Source organism: Lynx rufus, unplaced genomic scaffold (assembly GCF_022079265.1).
Source record: "Lynx rufus isolate CCGP_SWC_20201006 ecotype Redwood Valley unplaced genomic scaffold, mLynRuf1.p SCAF_5, whole genome shotgun sequence".
In the NCBI taxonomy this organism is placed as follows: Eukaryota; Metazoa; Chordata; class Mammalia; order Carnivora; family Felidae; genus Lynx; species Lynx rufus.
Window position 1 is genome coordinate 4,808,882 of NW_025814867.1, and position 21,361 is coordinate 4,830,242.

General features: G+C 46.5%; 1 protein-coding gene across 5 annotated transcripts in view; it reads left to right on the forward strand.

Annotated features, from left to right (window-relative positions):
- Nucleotides 1–20,884, forward strand: part of STAC (SH3 and cysteine rich domain) — a 140,766-nt gene extending 119,882 nt beyond the window's left edge. The window contains exons 9-11 of one of the 5 annotated variants that reach the window (XM_047099720.1): nucleotides 11,371–11,422; nucleotides 11,539–11,676; nucleotides 18,606–20,884. In XM_047099720.1, the coding sequence (XP_046955676.1) occupies nucleotides 11,371–11,422; nucleotides 11,539–11,676; nucleotides 18,606–18,704 (289 nt within the window). In that variant the 3' untranslated portion in view covers nucleotides 18,705–20,884. Of the gene's footprint in view, nucleotides 1–6,565; nucleotides 6,725–11,370; nucleotides 11,423–11,538; nucleotides 11,848–13,851; nucleotides 14,202–14,621; nucleotides 15,179–18,605 lie in introns of those variants that run through there. The other 4 variants (XM_047099721.1, XM_047099724.1, XM_047099719.1 and 1 more) reach the window with 4 other exon arrangements.
- The last annotated feature ends 477 nt before the right edge of the window (nucleotides 20,885–21,361 follow it).

The following is a 21,361-nucleotide window of genomic DNA, read 5'->3' on the forward strand; positions in this document are numbered from 1 at the left end:
GGGATTGAGCCCTGCATCAGACTCCATTCTCTGTCTCCTGCTGCCCCTCTCCCCTGCTGGTGCTCTCTCTTTCGCAGGATGAGATGAGATAAGATAAGATAAGATAAGATAAGATAAGATAAGATAGGTGTGTGTTACACTTACCTGTGCACATACGCTCCCACACACTCACAGTCAGATATACACAAACACATTCATACACCCATGCACACCCGAATACACATTCATGCACACACACACACACACACACACACACACACACTTTGTTAGCAAGATAGCACACGCCTAGCTTGTTGATGAAAGTGAAGCGTGCCTGTCACATTTACCACATAACCAGTCCTATTCATTACCCAGGCTGATTTGGGATTCAGAAGTCTGCAAAATGGTGTTAGAGCCATTGCTCATCATTCACACCAACGCGCCTTTTAAAAATCAATAAGGATAATATTTATGGCTTTGGCATGCTGATGTATCATGTAAATAAGCAGCAGATGTAAATAACTCCGAGTAAACACAAGCCCCTAAGATATCTTAGGGGCTCTGAAATAAAGGATGGGGAGTAAATAAAAGGCAGAAGGGTTCAGATGCATATTGTAGTGACCATATAATGCCTATTGCAAAGGACCCATTTTGGCTTCCCACATCGAAGTCATTTTCATTTTTATTAGTTCTCCCCAAACAAATTTATATGATAATGGCCATGTTTCATAAGGGGCCAAAAAAAGAGGAAAAAAAAAAAAGAAAAGAAAGACAGCTTAGGAGCCAAGAGAGGGAAAGAGGGAGCTGCTTTTCCAATATTGTTAAGTTCTGAGAAAGATAAAAATTAATTTCCACTTCAATGTGTATCTGAACACCTAAATCGGGGGGTGGGGGGGAATCAAAGAAAAATGTATTTTTTTGTAATCCCAAATAAGGATTTAGATTCTTGAATCGCCAGCCTTTTTCTCGGAAGCAGCGAGTCTCAGATTTTTCCGTGGTTGCGTCTGAATGAAACCAGGCAACCATTGGTCTCATTAGCTAATATTCATGAGAACCTCTGGAGATGGCATGGCCTGAATTCATCTCTCTCTGATTTTTCCAAAGCTTCCCTCGAAATCGAGTTCAAACTGATTTTAACCCTTGTGTGACCATTCTCAGAATTTGTGTCATCTCTTTACTGCTCCCCACGTAGCGAATGAGCATCGACTCGCTGCTGGGTGAACAATTCACAGACCCTGCCCTCAAAGAGCTCAGGTGGTCATGGGCTGGACGTAGCAGAAAAGTGGACGAGAAAGCTCACTCCATTGTGGGCTCTTGTGGGCGGGGATGTTGCCAGATCCACGGCACTTCAAGGAGACGTCAGAGCAGCCTGGGGAGGCCTCCGGAAGGCTTAGCAAACAGGTGGCATTACAAGCAACCCAAGGCTTCCAGCAACAGGGGCCCTGGGTGCCTGTGCAGCTCGGTTAGCGAGCATTCATTCTCTCTTTCCAGTCAGGAAGGGGTAAGGAAGGATGGCTTGTGACAGAACATGAGAATCACTTTAAGAGGTCCCGGATAGGGGGCAATTGCCAACCCCATCACAAAGAGGTGGTACACATTCTTTTAGGGGCGTTAAGCCTATTTTCATAACTACTATTCCAGACCTCATTATGGAAAGACTATCTTCAACTTCGGTAGGGCTTAGTGAGTGGACACGTAGCTGTTATAGTTCATATTCCAATGAGACAGTTTATGGTTCTGATGAAGTTTTGGGGTGGTGGGGGTTTGTGGGGTCCAGAGCCGACAGCCAAGAAAGAATTCTTGAAGACATCTTTGGTGCAAAATGGTGATTTTATTAAAGTACGGGGACAGGACCCGTGGGCAGGGAGAGCTGCACTGGGGTCGTGATGGGTAACTCATTATATACCCTCAGGTTTGAAGGGGGTCAGGGATAGAGTAAGTCTCCAAGGAATTCTGGAAGCAAGGTTTCCAGGACCCTGAGGGGCTAACTGTTGCTAGGGAAACACCATTTATTACCTTTAAATAAAACCTCAGTCATGAGACCCTTCAGATGCATATCGGGTGGGCCATAAGCTTGGAGTATGATTGCCAGCATGAGATCAAGGGAGTAGAATTACAGGATCCTCGAGGTTGGGATGATGTTGAGCTAAGGTTCTCTTTTGCCCCCCGCAAAGAGTCATCATCAAGGCAACTGAGCTCCTAGAAGGAGGTCACTCTGCCAGTTTCAAGGACTTGTCAATGGGCTGTGCCAGTTTCAAGGACTTGTCAATGGGCTCTAGGCAGGAAGGGAATTTAACTTTCCATTTGCCTCCATTTCCCACCTCACCAGGGCAGGCACTTGAACCCCTTTCCTTTGTTCTTGGGTAGCCAGGAGTGTCTGAGGAAGATCTCCCATATTCCACCTGGAGGGGGAGGGGCGTGCCAGCCTGAATTTTGCCCCTTAGCCTGCCTCACGCTCCCTCATCAGTTCCTTACCTTCGGGGGATAAGTTGGGAGAGCCAGGGCCAAAGACTGACCGGAAGAAAGCAGAGACTCAAGCTGAAAGCCAGGGAGGCCGACTCTCAGCCCACTGGCCTTGTTCCCACCCCAAACTCTCCATCCTGCATTGACCATGTGGGTTCCCTCTGTGTGGAGGTTGACAACTTGTTCTCATCAGCAGATTGAGACGATGTATTAATTTAGCCAGTGTGGACCATTCTTACCACTACTTACCAGTTTCTTAGGATTGTTACGTCTTGCTTTTAGGACCAGGAAGCTTGTGATCTATAGAGTGCGTTATGAAAAATCACTCCCGTTCACTGACCATTTTTTTTAAATTAAGATAAAATTGGGGCACCTGGGTGGCTCAGTTGGGTAAGCGTCCAGCTCTTGGTTTCAGCTCAGATCATGATCTTACGGTTCATTCATAGGTTGGAGTCCCGCGTGGGGCTCCACACTGACAATGCAGAGGCTTCTCTCTCTCTCTCTCTCTCTCTCTCTCTCTCTGTCTCTGAAAATAAGTAAATAAACTTTTTTTAAAAATTAAGGTAGAGTGCCCGGGTGGCTCAGTCAGTTGGGCATCCAGCTTCAGCTTAGATCATGGTCTCATGAGGTTCGTGAGTTTGAGCCCCACGTCGGGCTCTGAGCTGACAGCTCGGAGCCTGCTTCCGATTCTGTATCTCCCTCTTTCTCTGCCCCTCCCCTGCTTTTGTTCTTTCTTCTCTCTCAAAAATAAACATTAAAAAAATTTTTAAAGTAAAATTATGACCCTATAGAAATATAAAATGAACACATATCGAAAATTTCATTTGACTCTTTAATTAACGAGAGAACCAGTATAATGTCCCAGGCGGTACAAAGGAGAGCTCAAACATCCCACAAACAGGCAATCGGGAGTGCCGACGTGAATTTACAAATGCGTGCTGAACTGGTCAGTACTTACAGGTGACTACTGGGTGTTTTCCACCAGACAAAATTCACATGCATTTCTAGGGACAAGAGTCATTTACAGTACCATCAGTTTTCCTGAAAAGGTAAAACAGCTCACATGACAAGGAGTTGGCTGGAGGAAAGGGGCGCCAAACACCCAGATCACTACTGTTTCTGCCTATTTCAAAGTCTTCCCAATTTTCCCAGTTTTCCCCGACATCCCCTTGAGTTCTTTTCTCAAACCTGTGAGGTTACCCCAGCGATTAGTATTCTACAGGGGAGGAAACTATGGTTAGGATTGCCAAACCACTTGTTACAAGCCCTAAGAACCTCCTGGAGAATATCATCAAAATAGAGATTCCTAGGCTCCCCCCCGGCCTAGGGGGTCAGATCCCACTCGGAAATCTGAATGGTTAAGTGTTCCCCTGGATTCCGAGTTATCTGTGCGACTTGAGAACGGCTGTGACATCCAAAGATACGCGGTGAGCCAGTGGCATACCCAAGGCCACAAGGCAAGTTCCCTGAGCCTCGGTCGTGTTCAGGTCTCGGGACTGCATTCGGGTTCTGGCCTACAACTTGTGTGGCTATGTCCTTCACTCTGTAAGGCTTTATAACTCCTCCATAAAATAAGAAAAGGAGAGCCCTGGAGACAGAGTAAGAGAGAATAAGACTCCCTCGGTGTCTCGATTCCATTCTCTAAGCACATTACTGCTTGGCAAATGCATCAACTTAATTAAAACTAAATGTAATTCTAATGCACCAATTTGATTTAAAAATAATCTTCACGGTCACCAGGACATCAAAATGCAATTAAGGCTATTTGAGGAAAGTCTCTGATGCATATTATGTTCCGATGCCGCACTGTGTCAGGAAACCCAGACCCTCTTGAATGCCACTAATGTGCTTTGCGGCCTCCCTCTCACTCAGATGCCTCTTTCAATTAGGTTCCGGAGAGCGTGATCCGTGACAGTTCAGGAACATTGACCAAATCCCATCCAAATGGCCCTTGCGCCGAATGTCTTTTCTCTGAGCTGCTCTCGGCACCGGGGGAAGTGCAGGCAGTCTCACGGACGCCACGATTAAGACAGAATCAAACTTCGGGATTCGGGAGTTTCTGGTCACCTGCTCCGTGGGCACAGCCTGTAAGCTCTGGAGGAGGATGGTGGAAATTGAGAAGCGGGTCTGCTGAAAAATTGGGCCGTAGATCTGAAGTCAACGGAGCAGCCTGGCTCTTCTTATGCTGACTCCGATGGCTGTAAGATGGATTGGGTTGGTGCTCAGTTGTTTGTTTTGGTTCGGTTGGTTGGGTTTTTTGGTTTCATCGGTTGATTTTTTTTTTTTTCTCCCTAATGAATGGAAAAGGGTAAGAAAGGCTAAAGATATCTCAAAATACTTGCCGGGTAAAATGGGCACTTGTGGTGAATTTCCACAAGGCGTGGGTGGGTGGGAGAGGCAGCTTGATTTGGTGGTGTTACTAGCGGATTCAGATCCCGCCTGTAGCTGGTGACGTCTCTGTGAACCTTCTTACTTGTGTGCAGATTGAGCGGGCCACGCCTGCTTCATTCACTGAACCCACTGTCCCTCGCCAGACTGGTTGACTGTCCTCCCGCACTATTCCCACACCTCCATTGCCATCGGCCCCTGGGCACCGCAATGCGAGCTCTAGCCCCCAGCCCTTGCCACATTTCTGGTCACTACGCGGGGCGGAGGGCAAGAGGGATGGAGGGATGTAAAGAGAGAGAAAAGCTTTTTCAAAGCTCTGAATCATACTGAAGCCACGTAAGAGGCCAAAGATGATTTCATGAACCAACGGTCCCTGCCAGAAACCTAAGGGAGCACTCACTTAAGAGGTAATAATCATTAGATCTTCAAATTCCCAAGTGAAAAAGTTACACTTTTAGGAAGAAATTAGAATGTGTAAGCCCTTGTCGTGTGTCAGTCAGCACTAAAGAGCAGCACATATGCCTTAGCGATGAATCTGCATAGCAGCTTTGCGAAGCAAATATAGTCCATTCTGTATTTGTGACGTATAGTGTGTAGTTACATAAATATAATTGAGGTCGCTGAGTCTCAATGAAGCCTCTGTATCGGGGTTTTTGCTTGGGGTCATTTCCACACTTGTCTGTCCCCCTCCCCTGCCCCAGCGTATTTCTTCTTGTCTGGTGACGACACTTTGGTGTAAATTATCACCTTATGTCTTTCTTTCCCCCTTAAGAGTACCAGCATCTCCCTAGAGTAAAATCTCTTAACTCTTTTTTAAGTTTGTTCATTTATTTTGAGAGAGGGGTAGAGAGAGCAAATGGGGGAGAGGCAGAGAGAGAGGGAGAGAGCATCCCAAGCAGGCTCTGCACTGTCCCCACGGAGCCCAGTGCAGGGCTCGAACCCGCGAACCGTAAGATCATGACCTGAGCCAAAATCAAGAGTCAGACACTTAACCAACCGAGCCACCCAGGCTCCCTTAAAATTTCTTTACTCTTAAAAAAAAAAAGAGTATCAGCATCTTGAGGGCAGTAACTATGCCTTAACAACAACACCAGCTACCATCTGTTGTGGGCTTGGCTAAACGTGCCGTACAAGGATGACCTCACCTAATCCTCAAAAATATTGGGGCGCCTGGATGGCGCAGTCGGTTAAGCGTCCGACTTCAGCCAGGTCACGATCTCGCGGTCCGTGAGTTCGAGCCCCGCGTCAGGCTCTGGGCTGATGGCTCGGAGCCTGGAGCCTGTTTTCGATTCTGTGTCTCCCTCTCTCTCTGCCCCTCCCCCGTTCATGCTCTGTCTCTCTCTGTCCCAAAAATAAATAAACGTTGAAAAAAAAATATTGATGAGGTACGTACTATTATTTTAAGAGATAAAATGTTAAGATGAGGAAACCAGTGCTTAGCAAAATGTTTTCATTTTGTCCACTCAACACACGGCCCAAACCTACCGTGTCACAGGCATTCAAAAACTACTGGGATGTCCTATAATTCCTTTGGCTCAGTTGGCAGCGCTAGAGGGGTAAAGGAAGACCAGTGTCCTTTGCATTCCAAAATATTCCGTATATCCAAAACACTGTGAAAACAAAGAGGGCCCTAATGGAGGGCCAGTCTGAGATCTCAGGTTGTCTGAGACTGTGGAGAAGGGGCTTCCCAAATGGGGTGTCCTCATCAGGAGGGTGTCTGTGTCTGCACTGCTAGGAATCTGAGCTCCACGCGGGAAATGGAGAGACGTGGCAGGGGGCGCCTCAGGACAACTCCCCCTCCACCCTCCAGAAGCCCACCTCTAGAAGACCAAGCCGTGTCCCTACCAATTTGCAGAAGATGTCCCTGAAGCTGACTGAGCTCAGCTGACCTCGTCCACACCCTGTGACACTGGGCCCTCTAAGTCCTGCAACCAGTTACCTGGTCGTGGAAGAGAAGGCTTCCTGTGTCCAAGTGCAAAACTGGGAAATGAAGGAGGCAGAGCGTGGCTGAAAATGAACAGACGGCACCCATGCGGTTCCCATGCACAGACGCAGACGCACACACTCGCAGGTCAACGCTCTCCCCTCTCCGCTGAGTCATAGTTCTACAGTTAGCTGCTATGACTCTGTTCCTACTCTTGTTGGTAGCCCACGGTTCCTTCATTGTGTCAAGACTTTCCAGGGGCACCTGGGTGGCTAAGTCAGTTAAGCATCCGACCCTGAATTTCGGCTCAGGTCACGATCTCCACGTTCTTGCGATCAAGCCCTGAATCGGGCTCTGAGCTGACAGCGTGGAGCCTGCTTGGGATTCTCTGTCTCCCCCTCTCTCTCTGCCCCTCCCCTGCTCATGCTCTCTCTCAAAAATAAACAGGTAAACTTAAAAAGAAAACAAAAACAAAGGATTCTCTCTCTCTCCCTCTGCCTCTCCCCACCTCAAAAAAAAAAAAAAAAAAGACACTTGAAAAGACTTTCCAAACACCAACCCAAAGGCCTTCCTCAGGGTCCAAGCCCAGTTTTACTGAGCAGACAAAAAGAAAAGACCAGTTGCGGTGCTCTGATCAGTCTGCACCAAAGAGGAAGCTGATGCCTTTGTTGTTTATGAATCGCATTGTATTTTGCACGCGTGTAATTCTCGAATACGGTGCAGCACAACGCTGACCTGAATTCAGGAAGCTCTGGTTGAATTAAACAAAGGGAGTTTTTTGTTTTGTTTTGTTTTAAATATTTGGGGGCCTGACAAATTCATCCTCAAGAATTTGGAAATAAAGAGAGTTAAAGTAGAAAATCTCCAGGCCTGCTCGGCCACGGCAGCGTGAAGCCGGCCGGAGGGTCGCGCACGGGCAGTGTCCATCCCGAGAGCAAGCGATGGAGAGGGGGACTTGGGGTGCCAGGCCTCCATTCCTCCAGGAACCCTGGAAGCGCCCTCCCTACGTGCAGCGAGTGTGCAGAATGTTTGGACTGAGCCCCCTGGTGGCCGGACGTCACGCACCGCCACCGTGGTGGGGGAAGGAGGAAAGAAGTGAATCGAGAACGGGCTGAGCAGAGAAGTCACAGTTAACAGCGGAGGGCTGGCCCCAGGGCCACCGGGCTTGCAGCTGGGATTCAGGGGGACAGCAGACCCAAGCTGGAGGGGCAGCTTAGGTAAGGCCAGCAGCCGGGGTCCCCCGGTTTCCTCCGCACCCTGTGCCTAGTAAAACGGCTCTTTCAGAGTCAGCCTTCTGGAATGTTCGTGGAATGGGTGGGTAAACAACAAGGACAACAAAAAAGGAATGAAGAGTTGAGTGTGCCCCTTCTCCCTCACCAGGCAGTTTTCTGATCCTGACAGTGCTTTTATAGGATGAGACAGAATCCACATCACTCTTGAGAGTGTGTCTGGTATTGCTCATGAAATTATGGCTTGGATTCCAGCGAGTGCCTCATCCTAGTATGTGGGTTCATTAACACGGGTCCTACGCTCAGGGACTGCCCACCTCTGGGCATGGGAAAGAGCGTGTCCCTCTCCAGGCTGTAAAGCTGCATCAAAACTGTATCAACTGCAATGCCTCCCCCCCAGTCTCCAGCATTATCCCCTCCTTAGCACTTTCTCCCAGACCATCAGCAACGTCTGGGAGTTGATACTAACTCCCAGTTGATACTAACGCGTGGTTCCCTAGGTTCTTAGGTTGAGTAAAATCTGCTGGGGGCGCCTGGGTGGCGCAGTCGGTTAAGCGTCCGACTTCAGCCAGGTCACGATCTCGCGGTCTGTGAGTTCGAGCCCCACGTCAGGCTCTGGGCTGATGGCTCAGAGCCTGGAGCCTGTTTCCGATTCTGTGTCTCCTTCTCTCTCTGCCCCTCCCCCGTTCATGCTCTGTCTCTCTCTGTCCCAAAAATAAATAAACGTTAAAAAAAAAAAAAAAAAAATCTGCTGGAGCTGGAAAGATTGTTCTACATCAACTTCCGTCCTTGCTGCTTAATTAAATCCCTCACCTGGGAAAAGAGTGATTTTCAACCACGTCGCTTTCCGTGGCATCAGCACGAATCTGTGACTCGTGAAATTCCAAAACGCCTCTGTGTCTGACGCTTCAGGGGCAACAGGGCTGTAGGAATCCCCTCTACAGACATTAAAGACAGATATTAACCGAGAATTGAAAATGACAGCAGAGGAGATTGAATCGGAATGGCAAGACGAGCACACGGCCCTGCTTCCCCTCCTGCTCCAATCCCTTGAAATGGCAGAATATTTATATATGTATATACACATATATATACATGTACATATATATACAAGTACATATGCATATATATGCATATATATACATATTTATATGCATATATATTGCTTGAAATGTCAGAATGTATATATGTATATACACACATATATACATATATATACATATGCATACATATTTATATGATATATATTGCTTGAAATGTCAGAATATATATATGTATATACACACATATATACGTATATATATGTACGTATATACGTATACATATGCATATAAATATGCATATATATACGTATACATGTGTACACATATATATACATGTACATATATATACATATACATATATATGCATATATATATATGCATATATATATATTGCTTGAAATGTCAGAATATATATGTGTATATACACATATATATATACATGTACATATATATACATATACATGTGCGTATATATATATTAAGAATACATCCATAATGGTACTAGAAAACAAGAAATAATACTATCAGAGACCCCCAAATTTGGAAACTTTCCTGGCAAAATGCAGCACATAGAAGTGAGAAGAGAGAAGATGCCTGGAGACCACAGTGCTCAGGAAAGAATGACTTTAGATGTAGGGACACTTCCAAGGAGACGCTGAACTCACAGCAGATTCACCGAAGAACACGAGGCTGTCTGTGTCCAGAGACTTGATCGCATTCATGACCCCAATTCCTGTACTCGTGCCCTTGGCCGTGACGCTTCACGGTTTCCGTCACCACAGAAGGTGCATCTGTCTGCCATCCCTTGAATCTGGACTGGCCTTATGACGTACTTTCCCCAATAAAGTGAGGCAGGAGTAACCGTATGTCAGTTCCAAGCCCGGCCTGAGAGGCCCTTAATGTGTTTCTGCATGTTTCCATCTGCCACTCTTGATATTCTGGCGCTGTCACGAAAGTCCAGATGGGCCCCGTGGGGTGTGACAAACCGGAAATAGGGCGACGTCTCCCCCGGTCAACCTAGCCAACAGCCTGCCGCCACCCGGGCACGCGAGGGAGCCACTGAGGTTTTGTGGCAGTATGTTACACAGCGTCGTCACGGCAATATGTAACTGATACGGACCCCCAGGCGTGTGCACGACACCCCGTCACTGCTTATAACGACTAGCATTTGATGCCAAAATCAAGTACCTGTACTCAAAAGAAAGAGAACCCAGGCCTAGGGAGGGCTCCTGTGTGAGCACAGAAGTCTCACAGAAAGGAGAAAAGGAGCTGTGTTTAGATGAACTCTAGACTCCAGACTTTCTAGAGAGCAGGAGGAGGGAAGGAAAAGGCGGCTGTACTTAACGGGCGAATAAACTGACGTCTCCCTCAACAGGGTTAAGAGAGTCCTATTTTAGCCATGGGGGTAGTGGTAGGAGGCCCCAGACCGCTTGCCTCCTGCATTTTCGAGCGTCCAAAAATGAGACACCCCAGTCGATGCACTCTGCTTGCTTAAACAGAGCCTGGAATTAGCTCTTGCACTTGGGAGAGAGACCCAGTGCAGACACAGAGGCAGTAGTAGTAGAGAAGCTCGCCCAGCGGTCCACACCCGTCTGCCTCTGTCGTCAGCCATTAACGTAAAGGAACAGCCAAGGGACACGATGTTGGAGAAAATCTCGACACGAAGGAGAAGCCGTAAAATAAAGACGAGGCCAACCAATTCTAGAGGAAACAAAGAATTCAATAAAGGAAAGAAACATCGTTTTAAAAACATAGTAATATCCTCAGAAAGATCCATTATAATGTCACATCCACATTTGCCACAGAAAGTGGCAAATATGAATAGGAAATTTTTCTAAAAGAATAATAAAGAACCCTTATCTATATGTAAAAATAGAGCTACTATATATATTTTTAATACAGCACAGAGAGGGCACCTGGGTGGCTCAGTCGGGTAAGCACCCGACTTCGGCTCAGGTCATGATCATGCAGTGCAGTTTGTGGGTTCGAGCCCCGCATCGGGCCTTGTGCTTGGAGCCTGGAGCCTGCTTCAGATTCTGTGTCTCCCTCTCTCTCTGCCCCTCCTCCACTCATGCTCTATCTCTCTCTGTCTCTCAAAAAATAAATAAAACATTAAAAAAATTTTAAATACAGCACAGAAATAACACTTACTTTGAATATATAACAAAACTATTTTTATGGGTGGAAAGAACTGGTCAAATGTCATAATTATTTCACTTCTGTTTATTTTAGGATTATTTGTATAAACACAAAACTATTGCTTCTGACTCTAAAGTAATCATCTTTTTTTTTCTTTTGGTCCCCCCTCTCCTTCCTCCCTCAACTCATTCTGTCTTCATTATAGGCCAGGAGACATGATTACTCTTCTAGAAGACACCAATGAAGATTGGTGGAAAGTAAGTATTTCTCTTTCTTTAAAAGAAAGAGAAATTTATTTATTTGGTAACTATCTGGTAACCATCATTACGACAGATGTTACAATTGCGGATGCATGCCTCCTTTTTCCTTTCAGGGAAAAATTCAAGACAGGATTGGCTTCTTCCCGGCCAACTTTGTTCAGAGAGTACAACAAAATGAGAAGATTTTTAGATGTGTTAGGACCTTCCTTGGGTGTAAGGAACAGGGGCAGATGACACTGAAAGAGAATCAGGTGAGTACAGCATGCACGCGCACAGCAGGTAGGACTAAAACAGAGTCACGGTCACTAACAAACATAAATCTAAATGAATGCAGTCATATTCAAAGTATTCACTTTGAGGAAAGGTACAGACACGCCCGTGATAATTGTGTAGTGTGTAGGGTCTAAACCCGCAAAACCAGAATGTTCGCAAGTTTAGCTGGTGGGGTCTGTTCACGAAAGGAAATACACATAACATCGTAGCAGCAGAGTAAGGACTGTGGTCCTGGTGCTTTTCTTTGAGGACCACTCGTCTCTGAGGTGGACCCCTGCTCCAGTCCAGTTTGGGTTTTTTGCTGGTCTCCACCAATGCATGGTTCGCAGTCTCTTGGGAATACATTGCTGTTCCCCGCTGACGCGTTCCACAGTTCATTGCATTTGCCTCCGGTCACAAAGACCCTTCTCAGTAATGTCTACTTGTCCAGACTCCAAGCTCCTGCCTTTTCACTGGAATGCAAGACGCCTTCACATGGCTGCATAAAACAGTCAGGACGTAGGTAACCAGGGACTAGCTCACACCAGTGCCCGAATATCTCCCTACATCTAATCGAGAGGTGTCTGGTGCCATCTTGTGCCATGTTGAACTTGGAGTTCACTGTGATACCGTTGATTTCCTGAGAAGTAAGGCCTTGTACCTGTATGTCTTCAGGCTCCTTGCTTCTTCCTCTCCCATCTCACTTCTGGAATGTTGACAGGCACAAAGGGAGAAGACACACACGGCTCAGCTCTTTGTCCTAACTCTGCCTTTCTTGGCCTTCTTCCAGCCAAGAGGGCTTCCTACCGCCCCTTCTTCTCTGACTCCAACTTCCTTCATGTCATATCCTGTATCCTTGCTACAGAGCAAAATAATATGTTAAGACCTCCAAGTTTGCTCTTGGTGTATTTGGAGATGATCCGAAAAAATCAGACCGTAGAAATTTCTTCTATTTCCTAATAGAGTCTCACAATTGACTCTAATTTCCAATTTTGGAAATCAAAACCTTGCCTCTCTTTTGTCTCCATTGTTGGTATGGTAATTCTAATATCTCCTGAGGCAATTAAACCTCTGGTTGGAAATGATGAGGCCCACTCTACAAAGAAGTACAAAAAGAAAAACACGTTAATGGCTTTAATACTATCCCTGTTCAATAATTGCCCAAAACACATCTTGAATGTCATTTTTGGAATTGCCTGAAAAGATAGTTTCTAACTCCCATAAAAAAAATCAGTCATTACTTCGTAATTATATCTGATTTATAATTTTTAAAAATTGGTTTTCCTAATTCGATCAGCAATTTTATATGCCACACATAGATCGAAATACTTGATCATTTTCAAACTAACAAATACACCCTCAAGAAATAATGATTTACCTTTTCTTTATGGCTACTTAAAAGAAAAATATTTAGCTCCAGCCCCCAGTTCAGAGAGAAGGAAAGAATAAATTAATACAGTCCTAGACATTGTCACAATGATAATTATTATAAGTATCATGATTATTATTACTTATTATTTAATGATGTCATGCATATGTATTTATAAAGTATATATACCTACAGCATTTTACTTGAGATCCCAAACAAAAGCTCATAGAAGATTTTGCCTTGCTCAAGGGGGCAAAAACCTGGTAAGTAGCCAGAATGGAACTTAAGCATAGATCTGCACGTTCTAAGCCCATACTTTCCATGGAGTAATGAGCCCTGGACCACGTGGACCAACTTCTGAGCAGGACAGCACCGTTTGCATGGTTTGGCTCCCAAGGAAAGCAAATGTCATAAAGGCAGGTGTCCTAGGACCAGAGAGCCCCTTGAAAACAAATTCTTGCTCATATGAGTGCCCTGCTGGGTCATTCCAGGCAATGGAATCATCCTTGTCAAACTGAGACCCCATCTCTAATCCCACACCCCCCCCCTCCACAAAGCAAACACCTACTTTCCCGCTGGGTTCCATGCCAATGCCTCAAATTTCTCCAAGCTCACCAAATTATATCCTCCCTGGTCCAAAAGCTTGGAAAGTCTTTTGAATGAAATAAATTTGAGAAGGATTTTCATCTTTATTGGCAAAGTGTTATTAAATAATTTTGCTAGCACGCTTGATTTTTTTCCTCAGAATATTCTTGTGCTTCCCCACTTGAGGGTAAATGTTGTTTTTGTTTTATTAATATACAAGTCCGTGAAATCAGAAGGCAAATGAAAACTTGCTCAAGTTGATCAATTTCCAGAAGCAGAACATCAGCTCAACGACTCCTACCAACTCCTAGGCCTTCGTCCCCCAAATTGTGTTTTCTGGGAATGGGCTCACACCTGCATTCTGGACTCTTTATGGTTGAACTGACCATCTTCCAGGATGGGTAGGGGTGAGACAAACAATCCAACCTCTTCAGTTAGACATGCTGAAGACACAACACAGCCTGAACCAGGAACAAACTGGATCTGCTCATAATCCTTTAAAAAAAAATTTAAGTGTATTTATTTATTTATTTAGAGAGAGAGAGAGAGAGAGAGAGTGCATGTGTGTGTGTGTGTGTGTGTGTGTGTGCAGGGGAGGGGCAGAGAGAGAGAATGTCACGCAGGCTCTATGATGTCAGCGCAGTGCCCGACTTGGGGCTCAAGCTCACAAACCGTGAGATCGTGACCTGAGCTGAAACCCGGTCAGACGCTTAACCAGCTGAGCCACCCAGGTGCCCCTGCCTATAGCCCTCTTAAAAAGTTCCATAACTTTGCCCAGCCTGGTGTTTCTGGGAGTGTGGTCTTTGCACCACCTGAATCCTAACCACCTGGGAGGTGGTTGAAAATACAGACTCCCGGACTCCATTCCAGACCTGGTAAAGCAGAACTGCTCAGGGTAAAGGCAGGGAAACCCTTTACAAAGGCCCCAGGATCGAAGCTGAAGTGAGAGCACGACCTTCATTTCCATGACCTCACCTTGACGTCCTGCAGTGGTCCTGTGACAACCAAAGGACACCGTGGCTGTGACAATGCCAAGTGGAAGGCATGTGGACGTAATGGATTCCAGTTCCAGACGGGTCAGCAAAAGGCACCGAGGGCTCGTTAGCCCCACACGATTTTCCGTTTTCGATCTTTGTCATCAGCATGGCAACCAGTTTCGGAAAAATGTCAGCCACTTGAAAGAAAATTTACATTTTAAAAATCTGTTATTGAGAAGGATTTTTTGAAATTTTGGCTCCACTTTTGTGGCCTCCCATTATTTTAGGTGTCAAATTTCAAATAGAAGGAATTCGATTCTAAAAATAATGCAGTGCATCTCTGATTACATCACATTTCTACCTCTGGGGTTAATTTGTCTCATAATTCTATTATTTTTTCGCAGAGCTCTTGTTTCCAAATAGAATCAAGTTATCCTTATGTTACAAACACAACTAGAGTTTGCATTAACGCCAAAGTGTGTTTTCTGCATTTTTGAAATTTAAAAAATACCCTCATGAAATCAACTTTAAATACCATAACAGTATTGCATTAAATTCATCCAAAGTTCTGCCATCCCCGTATAACTACTTTTATTGATTCTTTGCGTTTTCGTCAAAGCTTTCAAGACAAATAGGTAAATTATTTTTAGATTACAAAACTGAAACGCATTTATTGTGGAGAAAATTTGAAAACTACCCCCAAGAAAGTATAAATGCTTTGTTTGGTACCTTCCATGGCACAGGTGAATCCTAACTGAATTGATCGTTGCCGGCGATGGTTTTAGTGGTTGGCCAGTCCCCCAGTTCCTGTCAATGGGAGAACTCAGAAGGTCAGCTAAGGGCATCCGCTGGGCTCAGTAGTACTTGTGTTCCTACACGTTCTTGGCCCCTCCAGCCTCTCTGACTTTTTCCCACAGATTCCCCACCTCCAAAGTGCCACACTCCCTTGATACTGAAATATATTCATCTCCTACTTTTTCCCCCTCGTTTTCACCTTGCTATCTTTGCTTAAAGGCCTCGGAGGTCTTTCTTACCCCCTCGGCTAGATCAGATTGCCATAGATATTCACATCAGCACCCCTTTCCCCATGAGTGAGGAATTAATTCATTCAGCAATGTGCTCATCACATGTGTAATTACTCAGTGAAATATCTGTCACCTAGTTCTGCCCAATAAGCTCCAGGAGAGCAGGGATCTGCCCTTTTTTCACCAGTTTCCAAGCTTCTGGAGTGGTATCTATTACATAGTAGGCACTCAATAAAAGTTGAATGAACGAATGAATGGATAAATGAACGAATACAGGAAGTGGGGTATCTTTCACGTGGCCTGACCAAGAAAACATTTGCTGGGATAATCAACAGCCCCACTTGGTCTCTGGGACTGACGCATTTCCTGTGATGTAGGACTTTCAGTGAAAAGATTGAGAAAGTCCCTGGCAAACCAAGACAAGTTGGGCACCCTCTTCATGGCCCTCCGAACCAAAGGAGTTGCTGTGGTTCTCCCTCACCTCCTGCCCTTCTCTACCCATAATCTTCTGGGCTCATCTTTCCATTCTACCTCGAAATGCAATGCTTCCAGCCCTGTTAGTGCTTCCTAAAATGGTAGGTTCTCAAGCGTGGTGAGTTATGTTATTTGTACCACCAGAATTTTAAATTCTAGACCCTTCATTTCTGGGAAGAGTACAAACCACTGAAGCCTATTTTCAACCATTTCTGTTCATCTTTTTTCAACTTCCTTTAGCTTCCTCCTCTGTTTACCCATTGTCTGCTCCCAAGACTGTCCAAGGAGGGCATGGTGGGTACCGAACTCCTCGTCCTTTGGAAGGTCTCCCCAGATCAAATCACTGTACGGGTGCCAATTAGGAGGTGCAAAGTAAGTCCATACATGCAACAAAGCATGAACATTGGTGCTTATAGGCCTCCCTACTCTTTGAGACCCCCTCAGACCACTCTTCCATTGCCTCTACCAAACCATGTTTCACTTCCATGCTGAAATCTTGGGAGAGAGAAGGAAAATTAAAGGTAGTGTGTACAGGCACACAGTGGGATTTTGCTGGAGAGACTGAAATTGACTGCTAATGTAAATAACGGAAAACTCAGAAACAGACCCAGAAAGCTAACAGAGACCCAAACTGCAGTCATTTTTGGTATGTTCTCAGGCATGGGGTAATGGTGTAAGGCTCTTAGCTCTGGCCAGAATTTCAGTTTTCTGATTCCTTTTCCAGGGTTCTCCCTCTTAGACATCACCATGATATAACATCTGTGTGTGTGTATGCCAGTAAATTGTTTTCAGGTTTGATTTCTTTATTTAACTATTTCAAACTATAAACTCAATTTTTAAAATAAGCATCTAGAACAAATCTGCACGAGGAAGCAGATGTTGATGCAGATTGCTTAGACTAATAGTAAAGGTTGTCGAATTTGGGACATATGTCAAGAAGGAAGAAAACTCCGTCTTTGATAGGTTTTAATGGTAAATCCTGCCCCCGGGGCATTTTAATGGGTTCTTTTAAGACATATACTCCCTGCCCATCCCTAGGGTCTCCTGCCTGCAATGTTTCTGTCATGGGCAATGACAGGCCTTAGTTTTTGGAAATCAGGTGGTTCACCCTCCTTTCGGGGGTCACCTTACCCCATCAGGCTCTAGTAGGATCTAACATGGCCCCTGGGCTATTCCTTTCTCACAGATCACCTCTGGCCTTCATGAAACAGTCAACACATCTTCTGTTAAATTAACTCCTGTCTGAGCCTCTTTCCAGTCAAGCTTATCACACAGCAGGTTTCTGAAACATGAACCAGATACCAGCCTGTTGTGTGTCCTAAGTCCCAGGAGTCACAAATGAAGCTCTTTAAGTGGCCTGTGAATGCCTGTCCTTCCATGTGAAGGGGTCTCTATTGGGGCCCTGCCCATGTCCCCTTCTCTAGGCGGGTGCACCTATCCCCCGGTCACTGTGTCGGCTAATATCTCACAGCTGCCCTTTGTCCAGCTAATCCCCCTTCGTGGAACAAGAGCTGCCTGGCCTGATAGGTTGCATCTCTCACAGCCCACGTCAGCCAGTGGCCAACGACTGACACACAGGGCCCAGAAGACCGGACCCCCTGCCTCAAGGTGGGACCGCTCTGCGGTGCGCTTCATGCGCCAGAGCTCCCTGCGGGATCGGGCTCAGGCTCGCCTCCAGCTGAGACCTCACCTCTGCTCAGCTCCTTCCACTGACCGCCACGCTCCCCTCGCTTCCCACCTCCCAAGAGCACACGCTCAACAAGTCCCTTCACGAGGACTCCTGTCTCAGGCTCTGTTTCTGGGGAATCCAACCTAAGACATAACCGACCACCCACGGAAGCAGGTCGACTGGGTGAACTCACAGCACACCAAAGGCTCTTTTTCAAAGCCTCTTCTGTACCTCTGACCACACCCACCCTTCATGCCGTTCGGTGGCCTGGCAGTGGTAAGTGACAAGCATACCCAGATGGATTTTAAGCACCTTCTTGTTAAGTCCGGCACAGGTGGACTAGGGGAGACGTTAGCATCTCTTTGCTTTGCTTGGGGCCAAGAATGGAATAGCTTCTTTGGATTTTCTGATACGACGTATATAAGTTTCCAAGCACATGACAAGAGCCTGCTGAATGGTAGCTATTTGTTTGGATCTTTAAAACGTTTTGAGGACTCATTGCATGGCACGCGCTAGGCTCTATAGGAAGCATTATTTCATTCTGTCCTCGTAGTGACTCTTCAGAGGGACACAGTATGATTAATTCCATTTCATTGATCTTCGTTCATAAAGCTGAATCTCAGAAAACATACGACGCCTGGGCATAGTTCCAAAGCCAGGATCTGCCTAATATTTCTTCAACCTTTTTCTTACAGAGCCAGTCCCACTCCCTGAAACTCCTCTCCCTTTTCCAGTTTGGCGCTCCTGGCCTCAGTCTGCAGCGATTCAAGCCATAGTAGCTTCTAGCTTCTTCCTTTGACCCTTTGGTGTTTTCTTCCTTGGCATTCAGATCTGCGTGACCTCTGAAGAAGAACAGGACGGCTTTATCAGAGTCCTCAGTGGAAAGAAGAGGGGCCTCGTCCCCCTGGATGTCCTAGAAAACATCTGATTGCTGGCCCCCCTGCTTTTGCAGAGGATGGGCTCCGCCGCGATGCCTCATCTCACACTGTGTCCACACAGAGGAGCTGTCGCGCTGACCCTCCACCCGGGAAACAGTGAGACAAGACTCACGGATCTGAGACTGGAGTCCCAGCCACAGGACAGAGGGCCCATCTCACAGCATTGCCGGGCTGCCCAAGGTGGGGGCGAGGCTGAGCTGAGCGCTTTGCAGGTGGCGGTGGCGGTGGCGGTGGGGCAGTAGCCACAACCGTCCCTGAGGATTCACCTCAGTCCCCATCCATGTGATGTAAGTTAGCCCGCTGGAGTGTGCTCCAGCTTGTGGTATGGGCCCTGTGCAAGGCTCAGATCCCTATAGCCAAGTGTGATTCTGGTTCCAGACCTGTGTCCCCAGTCCCGGCCCATCCATGTCACCACGTTTGCAGTCTCTGCATCAGGAAGTCCTGCTTCCCAGCCCCCAGCATCCTAGGGCTCCTCTCAGCCCCTCTCACTTTGCATTTGTACTGTCTCTTCTGTCCTCTGAGTCAGTCGTGGGGTGCCCTTGAGGTGTGAGGGCCGAGCTGGTGGCACCAACCACCGAGAGAGACCTGATCTGCCCAAAGGTGGCCGACAGGCAGTCCCAGCTGCTGCTTTAGTTACCAACAGAGGTGACAGAGCAGGAGACGAGGCCCGACAAATACAGAGGGCGAAGCGCGGGGTAAGGTGGGGCAAAGAGCCCTACTTATTGAAGAATATACAGCCCTTCCGGTTATGAAAGCATTTCCCTGAGGCGATGGGCCTGAGGAAGAGAATGGGGCAAAAAATCTCAGCGATCAGCCCTGTTTCATTCCACGTCCCCTGTACTAGGGGCAGCGTTTCCCTCAGGCCATCCTATAGGACCCCCTTTTGGAGGCTGAGCCCAGCTTGTAGAGAACCAGGAACCTGGAGGAGAACCAACCGCATCTTAGGAGAAAAGTAGCCAACTCTGAATCCGTTCCTCTTTAGGGCAGTATATTATACCCTAGCCGATGTAAAGTGGAAAAGAATCTTTTAGTGCTTCATCCCTCAGAAAGTAGAGGAACTTGGGGCCTCTTTAACATCAAGTGGGGAGTCCCTCTTACTCTGTATTTGTACTAATGTTTACAAGCATTCAATATACTGTGATGCCTTCCTCCGCAAGCCTCCTAGCATTCGAACTTGCATCCGATTACTTAGTCATTAATACGGTTAAACTTCAATTCACAGTGACCTTGGAACCCATGTCAGCTCGATTCATTTTGTTACAGAGCAATAAAAGCATTAGAACAACTGGTTTTTAAAAGACTTAAGTGGGTGCATCTTGTGCATGTAAGCATTGTTCCCCAGACCCTAGTATCATTAGTCTCCATTTATTTCTTTTGTTACTACTCAGCATGATGTTGGAGCTGAGAGAGGATGGCTGCTGATTTCACAGTAGTTTGGATGCCTTACTGTCGTTTTAAAGCCAGCATCCAGAATTCCCTCCCTCTCCGGTACAACCTGCAAAACTGAGTGTGCCGAGACAAGATGGGTTCTCTGAGAGCCAGGGTGGATAATAGGACTGCCATTCCCTAAAACCGAATGCCAGAGTCCAAACACTTTCTGCCTCTAATTCTGTATTCCATTTAATAAAGACAACACAGTGCTGGAAGGAGCATAGAAAACATGTGTCCTGATCTCTTCTTTCTGGCAGAATATCCACTGAAGCTTTTTGGTATAGCGGTGTCACATCCTAGGCAAACTTAACTTGCACTGAAAAATCAGTTTGCCTTTGGAAGCCGAATAGAAGGAGGCTGTTGTAGCCTGCCCCCAAGGCGTTCCCCCAGGGATCTCTGCCTCCTGACATCCTTGCCTTTGTGTAGCCCGCTCCCACGCTGAATCAGGGCTGGTCTTCTGTGACCAGTAGAATACAGCAGAAGTGATGTGGCATGACGTCTGAGTCTAGGCCAAGACGTCCTTGCAGCTTCTGCCTTGCTCTCTGGGAACACTCACCCTTGGAACCCCAAGCCACCATGTAAATTCAACTCTGAGGCCACCACGTGGGAGAGGCCCAGCGGCGAGACCACACGTTTCTACGGCTGAGATCCCAGACATCACAGAACAGCAAACATCCCTGCTGGGCCTGCCCAAGGGATAGCTTTATGAACAAAATAAATACGCTTTGGTGGTTTTTAAGTCACTAAGTCTTGGAGTGCTTTGTTATACAGAAATAGATAACTGAAACAGGGACTTTGTAGTTCGAGCCAGTGTTAGAAATGAGGCCCAAAAGCTTTTACAAACATCAAGTATTGGTGGGCAGCTAACCCTCCAAATGCAGGATTTCTAGTGTTCCTTCAAGGTCTGGAGTCATGCAGATATCAGAGAAAAAGATAGATGTTGCTCATGGTACAGATTGTCGCAGATGTTCACACACGTGCGCGCGCGCGCGCGCGCACACACACACACACACACACACATACACCCCGGCACACAGATTTTAGGAACCACGGCATTATTCTTCTGCTTGTCTACGGAAATGGCAGGAACAAGGATAGCTATGACCTACCAGAGTCTTGAAGGTTTCCCAGACTCAAGAAATGGCGGGGAGAAGAGCCACGGTTTTGGTATGCGGACGAGGTGAAGACTTCAGGAGACTGACTCTGGAGAGGGGGC